Below are 18,758 nucleotides of genomic sequence, written 5' to 3' on the forward strand. Positions count from 1 at the left end.
TGTAACTCTCCATGTATGTGGAGACAGACACACATGCAAGCACATAAAGACTGATAAAAATATGCCGTTTCCAGTTTTCCAATTTTCTTTACCATGAATAGGATTTATTTTTATTGTGAATAATTTTTTTAAAATGCTATAATTTTTCTGAGAAATTGATGTACTGCAGAGAAATATGTAAACTTCCATATGCTATATTTGCTTTAAAAACTTTATTCAAACATGTTTACAAAACATGAATATCCAATTACCAAAGGTGGAACCTACAGGTCAGAAGTAAAACCAAACCATACTCAAACCCACTTATTTCTAAAACCGCCATCTTTGATTCCTTTTATAAGAGTATTTGATATAAACACTGCTAATCAAATTACCTGTATTTAACACTAGAGTAGAACTTTGCCAAGAATCTGTTTTGGGCCCTGGCCGGTTGGCTCAATGATAGAGCATCGGCCTGGCATGCAGGAGTCCTGGGTTCGATTCTGGCCAGGGCACACAGGAGAAGTGCCCATCTGCTTCTCCACCCCTCCCCCTCTCCTTCCTCTCTGCCTTTCTCTTTCCCTCTCTCAGCCGAGGCTCCATTGGAGCAAAGTTGGCCCGGGCGCTGAGGATGGCTCTGTGGCCTCTGCCTCAGGCACTGGAATGTCCCTGGTTGCAATAGAGCATCGCCCCCTGGTGGGCATGCCGGGTGGATCCTGGTCGGACACATGCAGGAGTCTGTCTGACAGCCTCCTCATTTCCAACTTCAGAAAAATACAAAAAAAAGAATCTGTTTTTGAAGGTAAATGGATCTTTTTGTAAAAAAAGTTTCTAAATTTTAAAAGGTTAGTGGTCATTTAGAGCTCTATAGTTGAACATGCTAAAGAGCCTTTAAGAACAAAAACTGATAATATAAAAGTTTAAATTAGCTACTATTTATATTATGAGACATACCTGAGAGTGGTGTCTTTCCTATTTGAAGCCCAATGGGTGAGAAAGTGGGTGAAGAAATAGGTGAAGGACTGGTTAAACTTCCCAAACTGTATTTTTTTGCACTACCCTGAATAGGGCTAGAAGAAAACTGCCCCTATGAGAAAAATAAATAAATAAAATTATATCTCTTCCTCCACCGTGATATACCATATGCTCTTTTTTTTTTTTTTTGCATTTTTCTGAAGCTGGAAACAGGGAGAGACAGTCAGACAGACTCCCGCATGCGCCCGACCGGGATCCACCCGGCACGCCCACCAGGGGCGAAGCTCTGCCCACCAGGGGGCGATGCTCTGCCCATCCTGGGCGTCGCCATGTTGCGACCAGAGCCACTCTAGCGCCTGAGGCAGAGGCCACAGAGCCATCCCCAGCGCCCGGGCCATCTTTGCTCCAATGGAGCCTTGGCTGCAGGAGGGGAAGAGAGAGACAGAGAGGAAGGCGCGGCGGAGGGGTGGAGAAGCAAATGGGCGCTTCTCCTGTGTGCCCTGGCCGGGAATCGAACCCGGGTCCTCCGCACGCTAGGCCGACGCTCTACCGCACCATATGCTCTTTATCTTCATCATCAAAACACATTTATAAAGTAGCTCATATAAACTTTGGTCATTCCTGAAAGAAAAGATGCCAAAAGTTAAGGCATCTTATAACAAAGATAGTTAAGAAAATTGTTACAAAAATTTTGAAACAAATATTAATATGTTAGTCAAAATAAAATACAAACCCTGGCTGGTTGGCTCAGTGGTAGAGCGTCGGCCTGGTGTGCAGAAGTCCCGGGTTCGATTCCTAGCCAGGGCACACAGGAGAAGCGCCCATCTGCTCCTCCACCCCTCCCCCTCTCCTTCCTCTCTGTCTCTCTCTTCCCCTCCCGCAGCTGAGGCTCCATTGGAGCAAAGATGGCCCGGGCGCTGGGGATGGCTCCTTGGCCTCTGCCCCACGCGTTAGAGTGGCTCTGGTCGCAACAGAGTGACGCCCCGGAGAGGCAGAGCATCGCCCCCTGCTGGGCAGAGTGTCGCCCCCTGGTGGGCGTGCCAGGTGGATCCCGGTCGGGCGCATGTGGGAGTCTGTCTGACTGTCTCTCCCCGTTTCCGGCTTCAGAAAAATACAGAAAAAAAAAAAATTAAAAAAAAAAATACAAATGTCCTGGTTTTAAATTAAACCACTATAGTTCATACTAAACAGCTGTTTATGAAAATTTTTAAATAACTCCACTAATGCCAATCCAGTTGTGTTACACTGAAAATCTTACATAAGTCGATAATTTACACTGAAATTCCTTGAGATACAAGATAAATTTGGTTATTCTGTATACCAAAAATGCAAAATTGGAAGTCTGACCAAAACATTCCTAATGACATGTAAACTAGTATAATACTTATGAAATATAAAACCCAAAAGGCAACCATATTTCTCAAGACCATATGGCACCAGGGTCCAAGTATATTGATAGCAAGCGAATCAGCCACTTTTTAATGCACTTCTTACCGAACTTGGTGTCTGCACAGGGCTCCTACACCGTACAGGAGAGATATCTATTGAATAAAAAACCTCAAGTGATGTGTGAGCACTACTGTGAAGACTTCTGGGAGAAGCTGGAGGTAAGGACTCAGAGATACTTCCACTGCCATCTAAAAACAGCTTTCTTCTCAGGGAGGAAGAACTGAGGTTTCCAGGAGATTGATCTGCAAATTCTTCAGCTCGAAAATAGTCACCTACATTTAATGTTAACAAAATAAAAGGCAGAGCTAGTCATTTTGAAGAGCAATTAGACTTTAGTTATCTGATATTTTAAAAACTATCAATTACTATATGTTTGAATTGTTTCATAAAAATAGGGCAGCCTGACCAGTCGTGGTGCAGTGGATAAAGCGTTGGACTGGGACACAAGAGGACCCAGGTTTGAGACCTTGCGATCGCCAGCTTGAGTGTGGGTTCATCTGGTTTTAACAAGGTTTACCAGCTTGAGCCCAAGGTTGCTGGCTCAAGCAAGGGGTCACTCGCTCTGCTGTAGCCCCCTGGTCAAGGCACATACGAGAAAGCAATCAATGAACAATTGAAGTACCACAATGAAAAACTGATGCTTCTCATCTCCCTTCCTGTCTGTCTGTCCGTATCTATCCCTCTTTCTGACTCTCTCTCTCTGTAAAAAACAAAAACAAAAACAAAAAAAGCAGGGCAAAATTAATGGTGTATGTGATGTTTAAAATCTAAAATTATTCTTTCTCTTTTGAGTGCTTCAATTATTAGTATAAATGATACCAATAAGATGTGTCCATAAATAGTTTATGTCTATAGTGGGGTTCACTATGATAAAAAGGCTAATTCAGGCCAGGTGTGTGTGTGCAGGTGTGTGTGTGTGTGTGTGTGTGTATATATAAAAGAGAAATTTCAAAATTGTTTCCCCACTTCTTTAGAAAAATCCACTGGCACATATTTCCATTTACAAAAAGCCATAAAAACAAAACCTTTTAAGTTATCAAAGTTTTAAAGAGGTACAACACTTACCTAATATATTTTCTAAATTAAAATCCACAGGAAGAGACAGCAATGTCTGACAAGCAACTGGACAAGCAGATAAAAAAGTACAAAAATGAATAAATCAATGCAAGCATATTACATGCAATCTATCATGTGCTTCACAATCAATCATTTCCCCATGATGTTCCAGCCAAAATGAATTATTTCTATTTATGTATTCTTTTACATAACATGTCACCTTCCTATATGTGGTTTCCTGGTTTCCCATATTTTCCAGCACTGATACAAACCTATTAATGGCTCAAGTTAACACCTGGTTGTTCTGCTGGCATTTGAATAAAATATAAACAAGCATATATTTGGGGATAACTTTTCCAATATTAATAAATTAAAAAGAAAAACTATTTCTATCCAGAAATAAATTCCTATGCTTTGAATAACAACAACAACAAAATTAACACAGTGGTGCTATTTCTAAAACATGGCTGGATATATCTATTCTAATTTTTTCTGAAAAATATAAGTCAGCTCTTATACAGATCACTTATAAAAAGTAAACAGTTTTATTGCAAGGTTAAGTGTCATCACATGAACTAAATTTAAAATTAAATATACTGAACATACTTCTTTGCAGAAGGTATTAATACTCACCATTGCTTTTCTCAGAATGGTCAGTCAGCTTTCTTCTAATTGGAGATTCATTATTTATGTAAATACCTATAAAACATTTTAAGTGAAAAAATCTCACATTTTATATTCTCTATTTACTTTAGGATTACTTTTTCCAAAGGAAAAAAAACCAAACAAACTAACTTTTTTTTAGATTTTAATAATGTCTGCATATGTAAGTATTTAATTTGGCATATTTCTGTTATGTTTATCTTTTAATTTTAAGGGAGCACAAGATGAAACTTGAGGGATTATGATTCTACAGCAGAGAAGAGGCACCAATACTTTTTAAAGAAAGAATGGGTGCTCTCCATGCCTTCTTAACAGGCTGGAACGCATGCTATTCATCCTCAGACAGGTCCTCTCTGTTCTTCATGGTTTTGAAAAATGGGTTCAGATAAACTGTCTGAATTAAAATGCCAGATCATTTTGAAAAATTCTAAAATTTGATAATAAAACCATGCTCAGTTTTTTTCACAGCAGGTATCAACATTATGGCTGCAAATAATTTTTTTTAAATGGAAAGTTAATGAGTAAATATTAAGCTTCATAACTTGAAAATCACCAGGTAAAAAAACTAAAATATACAATGACAAAAATGACTAATATGAGCAAAATAAAAAAGTAAGGAAACAAATAAAAAAAATCCCACAGAAAGCTTAAAATACAATAATAAAGCCCAGTAAGCTACTATACCTAAATAAGTAAATGGGTATAGGAGTAAGTGGGTGAGGTGGGTAAATGAGTTAAAGTCCATTAAATTATATCAAAATGGGTAAAAAAGAAAATTCTGGATTCAAATGCCTTCTCTGTGTAGACAGCATGACCTTCTATAAGGCAAATGTAAAGAAGGCACTCCATGGCCGTTAACACTGTAATGACCTTGGTCTTCAGGCTAGAATCCAAATACCTTAGACATAAAATGTGAATAGTGTGACTAAATCTAGAATTTTAATTTAAATATGTCTAATTTTAAAGAGCCACATTTGGCTATTGGCTACCATGTGTCAAGAACTGTGAAAGGTCTGGGATTTTATCCTACTGGCACGATGACAGGTTAACATGTCAATGCTCCATAGATGCTGGAGCCAAGGAGGCTTCGGGGTCAAGACACAGAACTTCACTATTCCTAGCACAGCAGGCAGCAGAAACTTCACGTTCCCATCAGTTCCCTTTGCCCCTCAGTCCCCAGGAGGTGACATTAAACAGCCCCAGTGGATGTGGCACACACAGTGGATTTTCATCACAGCTGAGAAACTCTAAACTTGGGAAATCCCATTCTTTATTTCTCAATTACGTAGACATTCAGTATTTTATTAGTTTCGGGTGTGCAGCACAGTGGGTAGACATTTACATAGCTTATGAAGTGATCTGATAAGTCTAGTACCCCTCTGATACAACACATAGTTACTACAATACTATTGACTATATTCCTTATGCTATACTTTACATCCCAGTGACGATTCTGTAACTGCTAATTTGTGGGAAATCCCATTCTTTTATAATTAAGCAAACCTGCTCCAGGGGAAGCAAAAAGATTATAAAAACAGCACTAAGAAGTTTTGTGAAAAATCTCTAAGCAGAAAACTCAGAAAGGAATTGAGAGATATTAATACAGACCTGAAAAATTGTCATGCTATGCCCTGCTTATGATTTGTATGACTCAGTCATTACAATTAAAGATGTCAGGTCTCCTGCAAGTGATCTATATATTCAAAGTCATTCTAGTTCAGCTTCTGATAGAACCTTTCCAGTTCAGCTTCTGATAGAACCTACCCTCTGCTCTGGAGGGACTCGTTATCTCTGTCTTCCACGGATGTTCATAACACAAACATCCTTGAAAAGAGAGTGTGGAAAGAAAACCTATCTGTACCACTCCTCACTTGATGTGTAAAAATGTGAGACCGTGGAGCACTGTCTCCCAGCACCATACTGAACAGCACAGCGCCGGAGCCCACCCTGTTAACTGCTGCACTCAGGTATCACGGCCGGATTACATTCGCACATCGAAGAGGCTGTCTATTTCCACCATCTTCCTGATCCTGTATCACTTTAACTAAAACGGGATACATGACATATAAAGTTATTTTATTTTAAAAAGTCACCAAAAAAAGGTTTATTCATCTCTTCAAAAATAAGAAATAAAAGAATTTTGGGGGAAAAACGAATTCTATGAAAATGTCAACTTGGACACAGAATTTTAGAGCTGGGAGAGATGTTAACAGGCAACCATGTAGTTCAACCCATTTGACAAATATATAGAAAACCGAAGGCTAACGAGACTGAATAATTTGCTCAAGTCACCCTTCCTGGTTTACAGTAACAGGAGGTCTACATCCATTACTACAGTTTGTAACGGCTAAGGGTACAGATTCTAAACTGAGAAGATTGAGTTTTGAATCCAGGTTCTACCGCATTTATCATATTGTCATCCTGAAACAAGTGCTCAAACCTTTCTAAAACTAGGTTTTCTCACCTATAAGATGGGGCCAATAATAGCACCTACCTCAGAGAGGCTGTTGGAAGGAATTATGAAAGCACATCAATGTCCCAGCACACAGACAGTGCGCAACCCATTTTACCCTTTGTTGTGTTTTGGTAAAGGATAGAACCAATGTTCTTTTATACATAGATCACAATCAATGTACGCTGCATAGAAGAGCGGGCAATTCCACTGAAATGAGGGATGCATACATACAGAGTAATATTTGAATATGCTCACAACCCGAAGGGCAGTGAGAGCAAATATAAGACAACCACTTCCTGGATGTAAAAAAATTTAAAGATTACTGGCTTGCCCTTCAATTTCCTTATTAATTTTGCAGATAGTCAGCTGTATTACACTGTCCCAGAGGTCAAGTGTCCATCTTTCCACTACCTTTATAAAAAATCAATAAATCAGCAAAAAGCAAAGCAATTTAAAGATTTCATTTAAAATATTAACTTTCAAAATCACTGCAAAAATCTTTAACAACTCAGCTTTATGTTCAATACCCACTACTTCTGCACCTATGGACTCTCTATAACCGTCACTTCACTATATGTTGCTTTCCATTCACTGATTTCTATAATTTTATGATTTTTATTCATATGTTTAGTGCACTCACATTTGCTGGAATGATACTCTGAAAGCTGTTTCCCTTCATGATCAGTCCAAGGAGAGGGTACGATGACATCCTTAGTGAAAAACTAGTTAAGATTAAAGTCACACAATTAGCCTTAAATTCCTCCCCCAAATATAAAAGATACCTCTGTTATTTTCAAATAACCATCAAAATATTACATACTGACTTAATAGTTATAATTAAAAATTTTAGTACTTAAAAGCACAAATGACTGAAGGGAAAAAATGGAAGAAATTTAAAGTATTTATAAAAAGAAATCCTTAATTAATTTATTTATTCATTTTTAGAGAGGAGAGAAAGAGAGGGGAGAGGGGAGAGGAGCAGGAAGTGTCAACTCCCATATTGCCTTGACCAGGCAAGCCCAGGGTTTTGAATCTCCAACCTCAGTGTTCCAGGTCAACGCTCCATCCACTGCGTCACCATAGATCAGGTGAAGAGAAATCATAATACTGCCTATCAACCACTTAAATTTGAAACTTGCTTATTAAGCTAAATATGCACCATTTAAACTAAACACAGAGAAAGGATTTTTCATTTCTTCCCAAATGTTTTCTGGGGGAAATAACAAAAGGGAGGATGTAGAAGGAGTGAAAGGAAATAGATATACACGAGTGAGCTAGCATGAGCAGTGTGCTGCAGCTGGCTCACACTGGCCCTCAGGATCTGATTATTACCTTTTCAGGAATTTTGGGCAAAGCTAGTATTAAAAATAAGTTGCAAGCAAACCTGAATCAGGGAAACGTACATTTGAAACCTATATGATCTTATTAACCAATGTCACACCCATACATTTAATTAAAAATATATGAATTTTGGATATTTGTAAGGTAAATTCAGAGGTTTGTCATGTTTTCTCTCTAAAAGAAAATCAAGTTAAAACAAAACAAAATATATAAACTTACAATTAAATAAACTATATTAAAAATAAAGATAATAAATACTCAAAACCATCACTTGCTAATTATTTTACTACATTGCCAACATCTCTGTTCAAGGCTATGTCCTTTGAACTCACGGCAGCACACCTCCGTATAAATGGTGTCACACTGCACTTCTTTTCCCAGTCAGTGATGTAACGTTAGTAACCTGACGTTGGCCACAGTTGGAGTATTTGCATCATAAACAGCAGCAAAGCCCTGGCCGGTTGGCTCAGCGGTAGAGCGTCGGCCTAACGTGCAGAGAACCCGGGTTCGATTCCCGGCCAGGGCACACAGGAGAAGCGCCCATTTGCTTCTCCACCCCTCCGCGGCGCCTTCCTCTCTGTCTCTCTCTTCCCCTCCCGCAGCCAAGGCTCCATTGGAGCAAAGATGGCCCGGGCGCTGGGGATGGCTCTGTGGCCTCTGCCCCAGGCGCTAGAGTGGCTCTGGTCGCAACATGGCGACGCCCAGGATGGGCAGAGCATCGCCCCCTGGTGGGCAGAGCATTGCCCCTGGTGGGCGTGCCGGGTGGATCCCGGTCGGGCGCATGCGGGAGTCTGTCTGACTGTCTCTTCCCGTTTCCAGCTTCAAAAAAATGCAAAAAAAAATAAAATAAATAAAAAAAGAATAAACAGCAGCAATCTCTAAAGCTCAAGCTCTTCCCACAACCTGATGGCCGGTTGTTATGCCAGCACACCAGTAGCCAAACACTCAAATGGAGAGAGAGCATTTGGCTGCGTCTTTCCTCTTTCATTCTAGAGATAAAATTAAGCCTAATATTGTATTCTTCCTTTCCCTCTCCATTATTTTGGGGGCAACTCAAAACATTCTCTTCATATTTTACTACACCTATAACAAAGAACAAATTTCCTTGACTAAACTACCTATGAATGTATGAGGAAAAGATGTAAATGGGCTGGGGGCAGAAATTCTGATATAGGTAATTCCCAGAAAATATTAAGGACCCCCCAAATTATGATGCCATACATAAGTTCACTCAAAATGAAAGATAGACAAATCCATATAACAAGATATAACTTCAAAGAAGTTAAGAGTAGCACATACAAAAAGGTTGATAATAACTAGTATTGCATATATGAGAAATACTTTTATATGAGTAATTTTTATAACATAGTTGCGGTAAAAATTCGCATAACCTTTTGGGAGGGTAAAATGGCAAAATTTATCAAAGCTGAAAATGCAAAGCCTCTGATTTAGCAAGTTCATTTCAATTACATAAAGATATATGCACAAGGCTGTTCACTAAAGCATTATTTCTCAAGTTTCTTTATTTATTTATTCATTTTAGAGGAGAGAGAGAGAGAGACAGAGAGAGAAGCAGGAAGCTTCAACTCCCATATGTGCCTTGACCAGGCAAGCCCAGGGTTTTGAACCGGCGACCTCAGCATTCCAGGTCGACGCTTTATCCACTGCGCCACCACAGGTCTAAAGCATTATTTCTATAGAAAAACAATGAGCACAACCTAAATATCAGTAGGGGCTGGGTTAGGTTATAATCCAGTCATACAATGGAATACTATGGTATTATTAAAATCAGTAGGTACTGATAATCAAAAATGTCTAAGAAAAATTATTAAGCAAAGAAAAGTAAGACAAACAGTATGAGAATGATAATCCTATATGTGTAAAATAATTAAAGGACGTAACATTAATCTGAAAGTACTAATGTTAGTCGTTACTTTTAGAAAGTGGGATGGGGGTACACGAAGCTCCTTGTTTCCATCTGATATTTTTTATTTGCAGTTTGAATTTTTTTGTTTTTACTATGTATGTGTATTTATTCTATTTTCAAATAACCATCAAATTTTTTTGATGAATTTTTTTGAAAAATTCTTTTAATACATTGACCCTAATCTTTATGCTGCCTTCATTTTCTTTTTCTTTTCTTTTTTTTATTGAGACAGGAAAGAGAGAAATGCGAAGCATGAACTCGTAGTGGCGGCACTTTAGCTGTTCACTGATTGCTTCTTATACATGCCTTGACAGGAGGTGCGTGGGGTGGGGGAGGCCCTCATGTCAGTGACCTTGGGCTCAAGCCAGAGACCATAGGATCATTTCTATGATCCCACACTCAAGCTAGCAACATTGTGCTCAAGTTGGTGAGCCTATGCTCAAGCCTGCAACCTTGGGGTTTTGAACCTGGGACCTCAGTGTCCCAGGTCAACGCTCTATCCACTGAGCCACCACCAATCAGGCTGACTTAATTTTCTTGAGTGTTCTGCTGAATTTCTTTTGAAACCTGAGGAATCTAAAAAAAAGGATATTTTCCAAAATGGGAGTTTGAGAATGAATATTCAACTGAAGAGAAATCAAGTGATTGGATCAGAATGAACATTTGAATTACTAGGTAGATTAAGAAGTAAAGTTTGAAGTAAAGCATAGAAAGTTATTTTTAAGGAAATAGGCTGTATAATTAATATAACACTGACATTGGAAAAATAAGTGCAGAAGTGGCCTGACCTGCACAGGCTGGGGTCGAAGTCTTTGGGGCAGAGAAGAACCAGGTATAGCTAAGGAAGAGGTGGGCAGAGTTGGCTAGTGAGGGAAAAAGGAAAATAAATGTTGCTATGCTGTCAAGACTTTGAGGAAACAACTATTGTAGATAGATAAGGCTTACTTGAGCTCTAAGGAGTTCAGCATTGACAGAAGCAAAAGTGAAAAACTCAGCTTATTATTTTTATTTTAAAACACTATTTGTAACACACCTTTTCTATTTATTAGTAAGACATTTTACTTCCTGAAATATATTGTCTTAAAGAACCTAAGTATTAACAACAACAAAAGATAAAACCATTCCCAATGCCAATCTCGATTTTCAAGGTCTAAAACTATTCAACTTCCTCGACATATACTCCAACTTGAAACAGAAGTTTGTTCTCATCAGTACTCGGAAGGCACAAACTGTGTTAGACCCTGAGAATGGATAGGTGAATGAAACACAACACAGGCCACAAAAAGAATTCAGTCTAGGAGAGAAAAGCACTAAATCGATCATCACAATAGTAAATAATTACAAGAGGCACGGAACCAGCTGAAAAACACTGTTCTTATGGGAGCACAGAGGACACGCGTACAGCTGGGGACGGGAAGGTTGGTGTGGAGCTAGCACAGCAAAGGAATGGAAGGAGGTCTTCCTAAGAGAGATGACATGCATGAGAAATTGATGCTTAACTAGTTTAATGATCAGTAACAGTTTTAAGTTACCTCTTCAATGGCTTTTTGTCTTTTGTCTTCCACATCTTTATCTATTCTATACAAAGATAAAGAAGAAAAATAACCAGGCCATTACTTCAGCTGATTGAACATTTAAAATCATAACCTTTCAAAGAAATAATTTCAAAACTGGCAAATGTTAAGGTCATTTAAAAAAAAGAAAAAAATTGGAATCTTATCACATTTAGTTAATGATGTTATTTAGATTTTCAGCATTGTGCTGCTAGGTTTAACTCCTCTATTCCATTCAGTTTGAATGGAATAATATTTTCTTTTAAAAGGCTTACATTGATAATAATTTAAAAGTTGGTGTTAACAACATAATGGAAGTTGAACAGACTTTATCCTTTAATTACAACGAATTAATAAAATATCTCATTCCACAGAAATCTAAAAATTTTCCAAATTAATTTTCTTCAATTATAGCAAGTTTATCATAGTCATAATTTTACAATTAACTCTAACTCTAAAATAGAAACTATCACCCTTGGATAGTTGAGTAAATAGGCAAAATTATTAATTATGAAATAAAATATCAATAAAAAATTTTGTCCAAATGACTTTTTTCACTTTGATACAATATGCAATTATAGTAACACAAATTTATCAGCTGTGAGATTTAATATAAAATGTTGGGTCGCAAGCACAAGGCACATATTTGCCAAAGGACTCAGCAGTTAGCCTTGTAGGACCACTTCTTTAATCTGTTCCAAGAAAAAGCATTTGCTTTTTGTCAATAAATTAAAACAACACTTTTTTTCTCAATTTTTTAATGTATATATCTCTTTGTGACTTAACAAAGTTATATAATAATGTACACATTTCAGAAACTAATATCAAGTAGATTTTCAAATAAGGGATTTATGAAAAAGACTTCAATGATAATCCCCATACCTCAGTTTGAACAGCAATTTTGAGGATAGTTTAGTTCTCTTCATCTCATCAAGAACATAAACAGGTCACAATGAGACTATATAATAATAATAATAATAATAATAGCCTATTGTATTAGCAAACTCAGATCTAGCATTATCTCAGTCAGAAACCTTTTGCTGCTTTGTTAGAGGAACTTTAAGGACCTGAATTATTCAGGTAACTGCTGCAAGCAGTGAAAATCAGTTTGGCTAAATATTGTAGCACCAGATTACGGAAGGTTTTAAAAAGTCACATAGAGTACAGTATCCTGACATTATGTGTGTATTACAGTACACTGGCATGATGCATATAGATTACAGGTATGCCTGAATGGAGTCTTGGAAGAGAAGGGGTTCCAGATTGTTACTCTCCTGTGTGGAAGGTAAGGAGTATTGAAAGCTGAGGAGTCAGCTTTGTATGACTGAATTCTAATTGTGTGACAGATACTATTGTGTATGGACAGACTCATTTGTTTATACCAGTATGCCTTATAGTTATTTTTTTACCTGTAACATGGCATGAAAAAGGTGGGAAGTTGGATTAGACAGGAAAAGATATCGAAAGTCATTGAAAAGAATGAATCAACCTTTTTAAAGGTATGCTTACTAACCTTCGTAGATGCCATAACCATTCACTGAATATATTAGTAAATTACATTAAAATTAAGTCTTTTCCCATTCTTTACCCCTCTCCTATACCTACTGATGTACACCCAGATTCATAAACCTACATAGAAAATACATAGTTTATTAGTAAGTATAGAAATGTGCCACCAACTTTAATATTGTTGACTCTAGAAGGTAGGAATATGGCCGTGGCCTGAAGGCTAAGTGGTAGAGCGTCCACCCAGCATGTGGATGTCCTGGGTTTGATTCTCGGTCAGGGCACACAGGACAAGCAACCATCTGCTTCTCCGTTTCTCCACCCCTCCCTCTCTCACTTTATACTCTCTTTCTCTCTCCTCCTGCAGCCATGGCTCAACTGGAGCGAGTTGGCCCCAGCACTGAGAATGGCTCCATTGCCTCCACCTCAGGCGCTAAGAGTTCGTTTGCTGAGCAACAGAGCAACACCCCAGATGGGCAAAGCATCGCCCCCTAGTGGGCTTGCAGGGTGGATTCTGGTCTGGGAGCATGCAGAGTCTCTCTGCCTCTGCTCTTCTCACTAAATAACCCATCCCCCAAAAAACAATAATAATAATAATAAAAGGCAGGAATAATATCCCATACTCCTTCACTGTTCCTCACAGTGTCTCAAAGTTCAATAAAGGAATCTCTTGACTTGATAGATAAACAGTTTTCCATGGTTGAATATATAAAGAGAAGAGGCAAAATAAAGCAGTTTGCATGAAATTAAAAACGTTGGTCTTGTTTCTGCCTCTGCTTTTACATATTCTTTTCACTCTCTCTTTCAAAGGCATTTAGATTTAAGTTAAAATCCTTTTATGCTCATTTCCCATTCTATTCCTTTTCTACAATACTTTGGATAGTCATTAATTAATTAAGAATGAATGGTCATCAAGTTACCAAGCCAAGAGTGGAAGGAGTAGAAAAGCCATACAAATATTTGCAAAAGCATCTCAATACATGTACACCTTTGTGTGACTGAATTCTAAAGGAAAAAGGATGACTATTATTTTGGACTAACAACACATATATCTTAGGACCAAAAATTAAAAACTGGTTATACCAGTATTCAATTTCTTCAAAAAAAAAAATAAAAAATGAAACTGACAACAAAAGCCCCTCAAATTATTAATGAAACTGTTATCTGTAATTCATAATTAAAGATCATTTCAATTTATAATAAAACACTAAGGCTATTCCACCAAAGTGTGTATTCTCATTACACAAGGCATCAAGCAGCACAAGTCAGAGACACACTAGTGCTTGGAAACCTACACAATACATCGATGAAGAAGATAAGGTACTTTGATTACTAGGTTGAATTCAAGACAATATAATTCAGATGCCCAAGTGTCCTATGTCAAAGTTAAATGATGTCTATAAAAGCTCTCTGAATACCTTTCCATTCCATGTGTCCTAACTTTGTAAGGGATTTTCAGGCTTCCCTAAATGCATATGACAATGAAACAGCATTTTGCTTTATACCACAAAAATAAAACAGCACAATAATTCATTGGCAGAAGCCAGAGTCATGTAGAAAGGTACAAATTTCAAAATGTACTTCTCTTTTCCAAGTGCTGATGAGGCAGAGTTGTCCCAGAAGTAGGAGAGGAAGAAGGTTATCCCTAAAAGAAAAGAACTCCTACCCAGATTTGGATTTGTTAGCAGAGGAATCTTTCCGGATGTAGTTCTCTGAATTCACTTTTATTTTTTTTTAATAAAGATTTTAGAGAGGAGAGAGACGAGAGAAAGAGGCAGGAGAAAAGCATAGTAGTTGCTTCCTGTATGTGCCTTGACCAGAAGCCCGAGGTTTTGAACCAGTGACCTCAGCATTCTAGGTCAACGCTTTATCCACTATGCCACCGCAGGTCAGGCTGAATTCACTCATTTAGACAAGTTAAAACTGCATCATACTCCCTGATATGTTTTACATATAAAAATATTCAACTCCAGAATTTTCTTCTCTCTTAACATGAGAATATGTTATTATACTTGAGTGCAAGAAGGGAAAACTTACCGTGAGTGACTTAAGTATAAAGCTTGACGATGAATGTCTTCTGGGTCTATTTCTACAGGATTTATTACAGCAAGTTGATCAACAGACCATCTGAATTTCCCTGGAGTCTTAATAAAAGAAAGTGAGCTTATGAATAAAACCAAACTAAAATAGTTCATCAAAATGCTAACCAATGCCAACTTCAAAAATAATGTGGTTAGTATATAAAAATATCTTATACCTTATATATATATATATATATATATATATATATATATATATATATATTTTTTTTTTTTTTTTTTTTTTTTTTTTTTTTTTTTTTGTACTTTTCTGAAGCTGGAAACGGGGAGAGACAGTCAGACAGACTCTCGCATGCGCCCGACCGGGATTCACCCGGCACGCCCACCAGGGGCGTCGCTCTGCCGCGACCAGAGCCACTCCAGCGCCTGGGGCAGAGGCCACAGAGCCATCCCCAGCGCCCGGGTCATCTTTGCTCCAATGGAGCCTTGGCTGCGGGAGGGGAAGAGAGAGACAGAGAGGAAGGAGAGGGGGAGGGGTGGAGAAGCAAATGGGCGCTTCTCCTATGTGCCCTGGCCGAGAATCGAACCTGGGTCCCCAGCACGCCAGGCCGACACTCTACCGCTAGCCAACCGGCCAGGGCTTATACCTTATATTTTTTAATTTGATTTTATAATCAATTAAGTGGCAAGGCCCTGGCCGGTTGGCTCAGCGGTAGAGCGTCGGCCTAGCGTGCGGAGGACCCGGGTTCGATTCCTGGCCAGGGCACACAGGAGAAGCGCCCATTTGCTTCTCCACCCCTCCGCCGCGCTTTCCTCTCTGTCTCTCTCTTCCCCTCCCGCAGCCAAAGCTCCATTGGAGCAAAGATGGCCCGGGCGCTGGGGATGGCTCTGTGGCCTCTGCCCCAGGCGCTAGAGTGGCTCTGGTCGCAACATGGCGACACCCAGGATGGGCAGAGCATCGCCCCCTGGTGGGCAGAGCGTGGCCCCATGGTGGGCGTGCCGGGTGGATCCCGGTCGGGCGCATACGGGAGTATGTCTGACTGTCTCTCCCTGTTTCCAGCTTCAGAAAAATGAAAAAAAAAAAAAAATTAAGTGGCAAGTGGTAATCAAATCACACTAAAGTCAACTGACTTGACTATCTCTTTTAAAATATCCAATCTTCCCTCTGGGTAATTTTTTAGAAGTATATAATAATAGGAAAACCAACTAGAGCATTAATAGTATAGAAATTCCACATTTAACACTTTTCAGTGATGCCCAAGTAAAAATCTCTTAGTTACCCAAAATTTCTTACTTTCAATAAGAATGAACAGAAATTACTGTCCTCACTATAAAAGTACCCGCCAAAGCTTGAGCACAGGGTCTCTGGCTTGAGTGAGGGATCATCAAATGATCTCAAGGTTGCTGGCTTGGAAGCTCAAGGTCACTGGCTCAGCTTGAGCCCCTAGTCAAGGCACGTAGGAGAAGCAATCAATAAACAACTAATGTGAACAGAGCTATGAGTTGATGCTTCTCATCTCTCTCCTCCCACCTTTCTCCCTTTCTGTCTCTTTCTTTTTTTTTTTTTTTTTTTTTACAGAGGCAGAGATAGACAGGGACAGACAGACAGGAACAGAGAGAGATGAGAAGCATCAATCATCAGTTTCTCGTTGCGCCTTGCGACTTCTTAGTTGTTCATTGATTGCTTTCTCACACGTGCCTTGACCGCGGGCCTTCAGCAGACCGAGTAACCCCCTGCTGGAGCCAGCGACCTTGGGTCCAAGCTGGCGAGCTCTTTGCTCAAGCCAGATGAGCCTGCGCGCGACCTCTGGGGTCTCGAACCTGGGTACTTCCGCATCCCAGTCCGACGCTCTATCCACTGCGCCACCGCCTGGTCAGGCTTTCTGTCTCTTTCTTAAAAAAAACAAAAAATGAGGTCAGATTAACGACCCAGTATAAACTGTAAAACTAACTAGTGCATACCCACTTCAAGCTAATATGAATGTGTAGCACAATAAATAGCTACCCAAATGGCAGTTTTCTAGATAATTTACTATATTTAAAGTCAGACTTCAAAGCAATTCTCCAGGGTAGCCAATAACAGTAAAAATAAGTTAAAGTGATGAGGCCTTCCCTAATCTCCAGAAGAGCGGTTCCCCTTTCATATCACCCTGTGTTTAACCACTAGTCGTAGCAGGTATCATAGTCCTTCAAAGTTGCTATTTTAGTTGTGTCGTTCCCATTACGCAATCTGCAAGCTATATATGGTTAAGAAAAAACCCAAAGAATATTAGTATTTTATGAAAATTACATGAAATTCAAGTTTCAGTGCCCATAAATAAAGCTTTTTTGGAGCAGCCCTGTTTATGTTTACATATTGCTTATGGTTGCTTTTGTGTTACAAGACACAGGTGAGAGTTGTAATAGCAGCGAGATGAACAGCAAAACCTAAAATATTTACTGTCTGGTACTTGATGGCAAAGTTTGCTGAACCCTGCATTACACTATAACCTAACTCCTTAAGAGTTCATCTAATGACCTTGACTTACTCATGGCGTAACCTCTCTGCCTAGCACTGTATCTGACACGTAGCAGCATTCAAATAATGTTTACTGAATAAATGAGAATGGATAATTAGATGACAAAGATCCTTCTCTAATATGGTATTGGTAGATACTGCATCAACTATAGACACAATTGCAGAAAGCTAACATGTTATCTATTAAATAAAAAAAAGAGAGAAATGCTAACTAAAAAAATCTTCTAAATTATTTTTAGCTCAACCAGTAGATAATAATAGACAATTTAAAAAGCACATTCCAAGTAATATATGCTTTATTGTAAATTTCACCTTACCTTGTAAAGAGTGGTATTTATAATTAAAATTATTTGTAAACACTAGTCAAGAATAACTTACTGGTAATTTTGATGATTTAAAGACAGAAGGACTGGAGACAGTTTGTTCATGGAGATTAGAATAATCATTAGGGCTTTCAAAAGGGTTTAAAACAGGGATCCTTCCTGGAGTTTCTGGTGTTATTTGCATTTTGGGTTCTCGGACATCTCCCATAACACAGAGGAAAAAAAACTAAAAAAGAATTCAGAAATATATATGATAAAACTACAAAGTTCCATAGACCTTCATTTTTGACAATTAAAATGTATTCAACAGACATTTCACAAAAATTAACTCTAAACCTAACGCTGTTTGGAGCTTTTTAATATAGTTTCCAAAAAAGCATTACATACATTTTTCTCAAGTGATCTTCCAGATAACCTCAAAAACTAAGGAAGTAGGGTATTATTAGTGAAATCGTTTTGTAGAGTTAACAAGCTCAAAGAACTTAACCAAATATGAATGATGAGTTCAGGTCTACTTTCGAGACAACTGAACGTTACAATAGTCACAAACCTTCCAAACTAGAGGACTCGGACCTATAGCTTCTAATTCATTACATAGCCTCTAAACACATTGAACATCCTTCGGATATCCCAGGAATTCCCTTCAAGCTGCAGTTACTAAACAACAATTATTTACAGCAAGCATGAGAGGATGCAGCCTGTGCACGCGTGCCTTTCTGCCAAGTTAGTGCCGTCCAAGTATGACTGATTAGGGACAGGAGATTAAACGCCTTTCGTTGCCTCTCCTCCAACATCCTCATTTCGCCAAGAACCCCAGGGGTAAGAGGAGAAACTGCTTTACTTCTTGTCAAAGGGAGGCACAATTAGAGAAAAAGAAGAATCCACTTCTTGGAAGGCTGAAGAGCAGCTGGCTTCCTTAGGTGAGAAGCAGAGGAGGACACTCACGCTGGTATCACCTCCACGCGACGCTATCA

The 18,758-nt window shown here is 38.7% G+C and overlaps 1 protein-coding gene and 1 non-coding gene across 3 annotated transcripts in view; one reads left to right on the forward strand and one right to left on the reverse strand.

Moving 5' to 3' along the window:
- Positions 1-18,758, reverse strand: part of BORA (BORA aurora kinase A activator) — a 28,419-nt gene that overhangs the window by 9,359 nt on the left and 302 nt on the right. The window contains exons 1-8 of one of the 2 annotated variants that reach the window (XM_066237057.1): positions 17,840-18,007; positions 14,942-15,048; positions 11,378-11,423; positions 7,218-7,299; positions 4,093-4,158; positions 3,469-3,525; positions 2,449-2,675; positions 934-1,066 (exon numbers count right to left, since the gene is read on the reverse strand). In XM_066237057.1, coding sequence (XP_066093154.1) covers positions 934-1,066; positions 2,449-2,675; positions 3,469-3,525; positions 4,093-4,158; positions 7,218-7,299; positions 11,378-11,423; positions 14,942-15,048; positions 17,840-17,992 — 871 coding nt within the window. In that variant the 5' untranslated portion in view covers positions 17,993-18,007. Of the gene's footprint in view, positions 1-933; positions 1,067-2,448; positions 2,676-3,468; positions 3,526-4,092; positions 4,159-7,217; positions 7,300-11,377; positions 11,424-14,941; positions 15,049-17,839; positions 18,011-18,758 lie in introns of those variants that run through there. The other variant, XM_066237056.1, reaches the window with a different exon arrangement.
- TRNAV-AAC (transfer RNA valine (anticodon AAC)) lies at positions 8,369-8,444 on the forward strand. The gene has a single exon. It is a non-coding gene; the product is annotated as a tRNA-Val (tRNA).

Source organism: Saccopteryx bilineata, chromosome 6 (assembly GCF_036850765.1).
Source record: "Saccopteryx bilineata isolate mSacBil1 chromosome 6, mSacBil1_pri_phased_curated, whole genome shotgun sequence".
Classification (NCBI taxonomy): Eukaryota; Metazoa; Chordata; class Mammalia; order Chiroptera; family Emballonuridae; genus Saccopteryx; species Saccopteryx bilineata.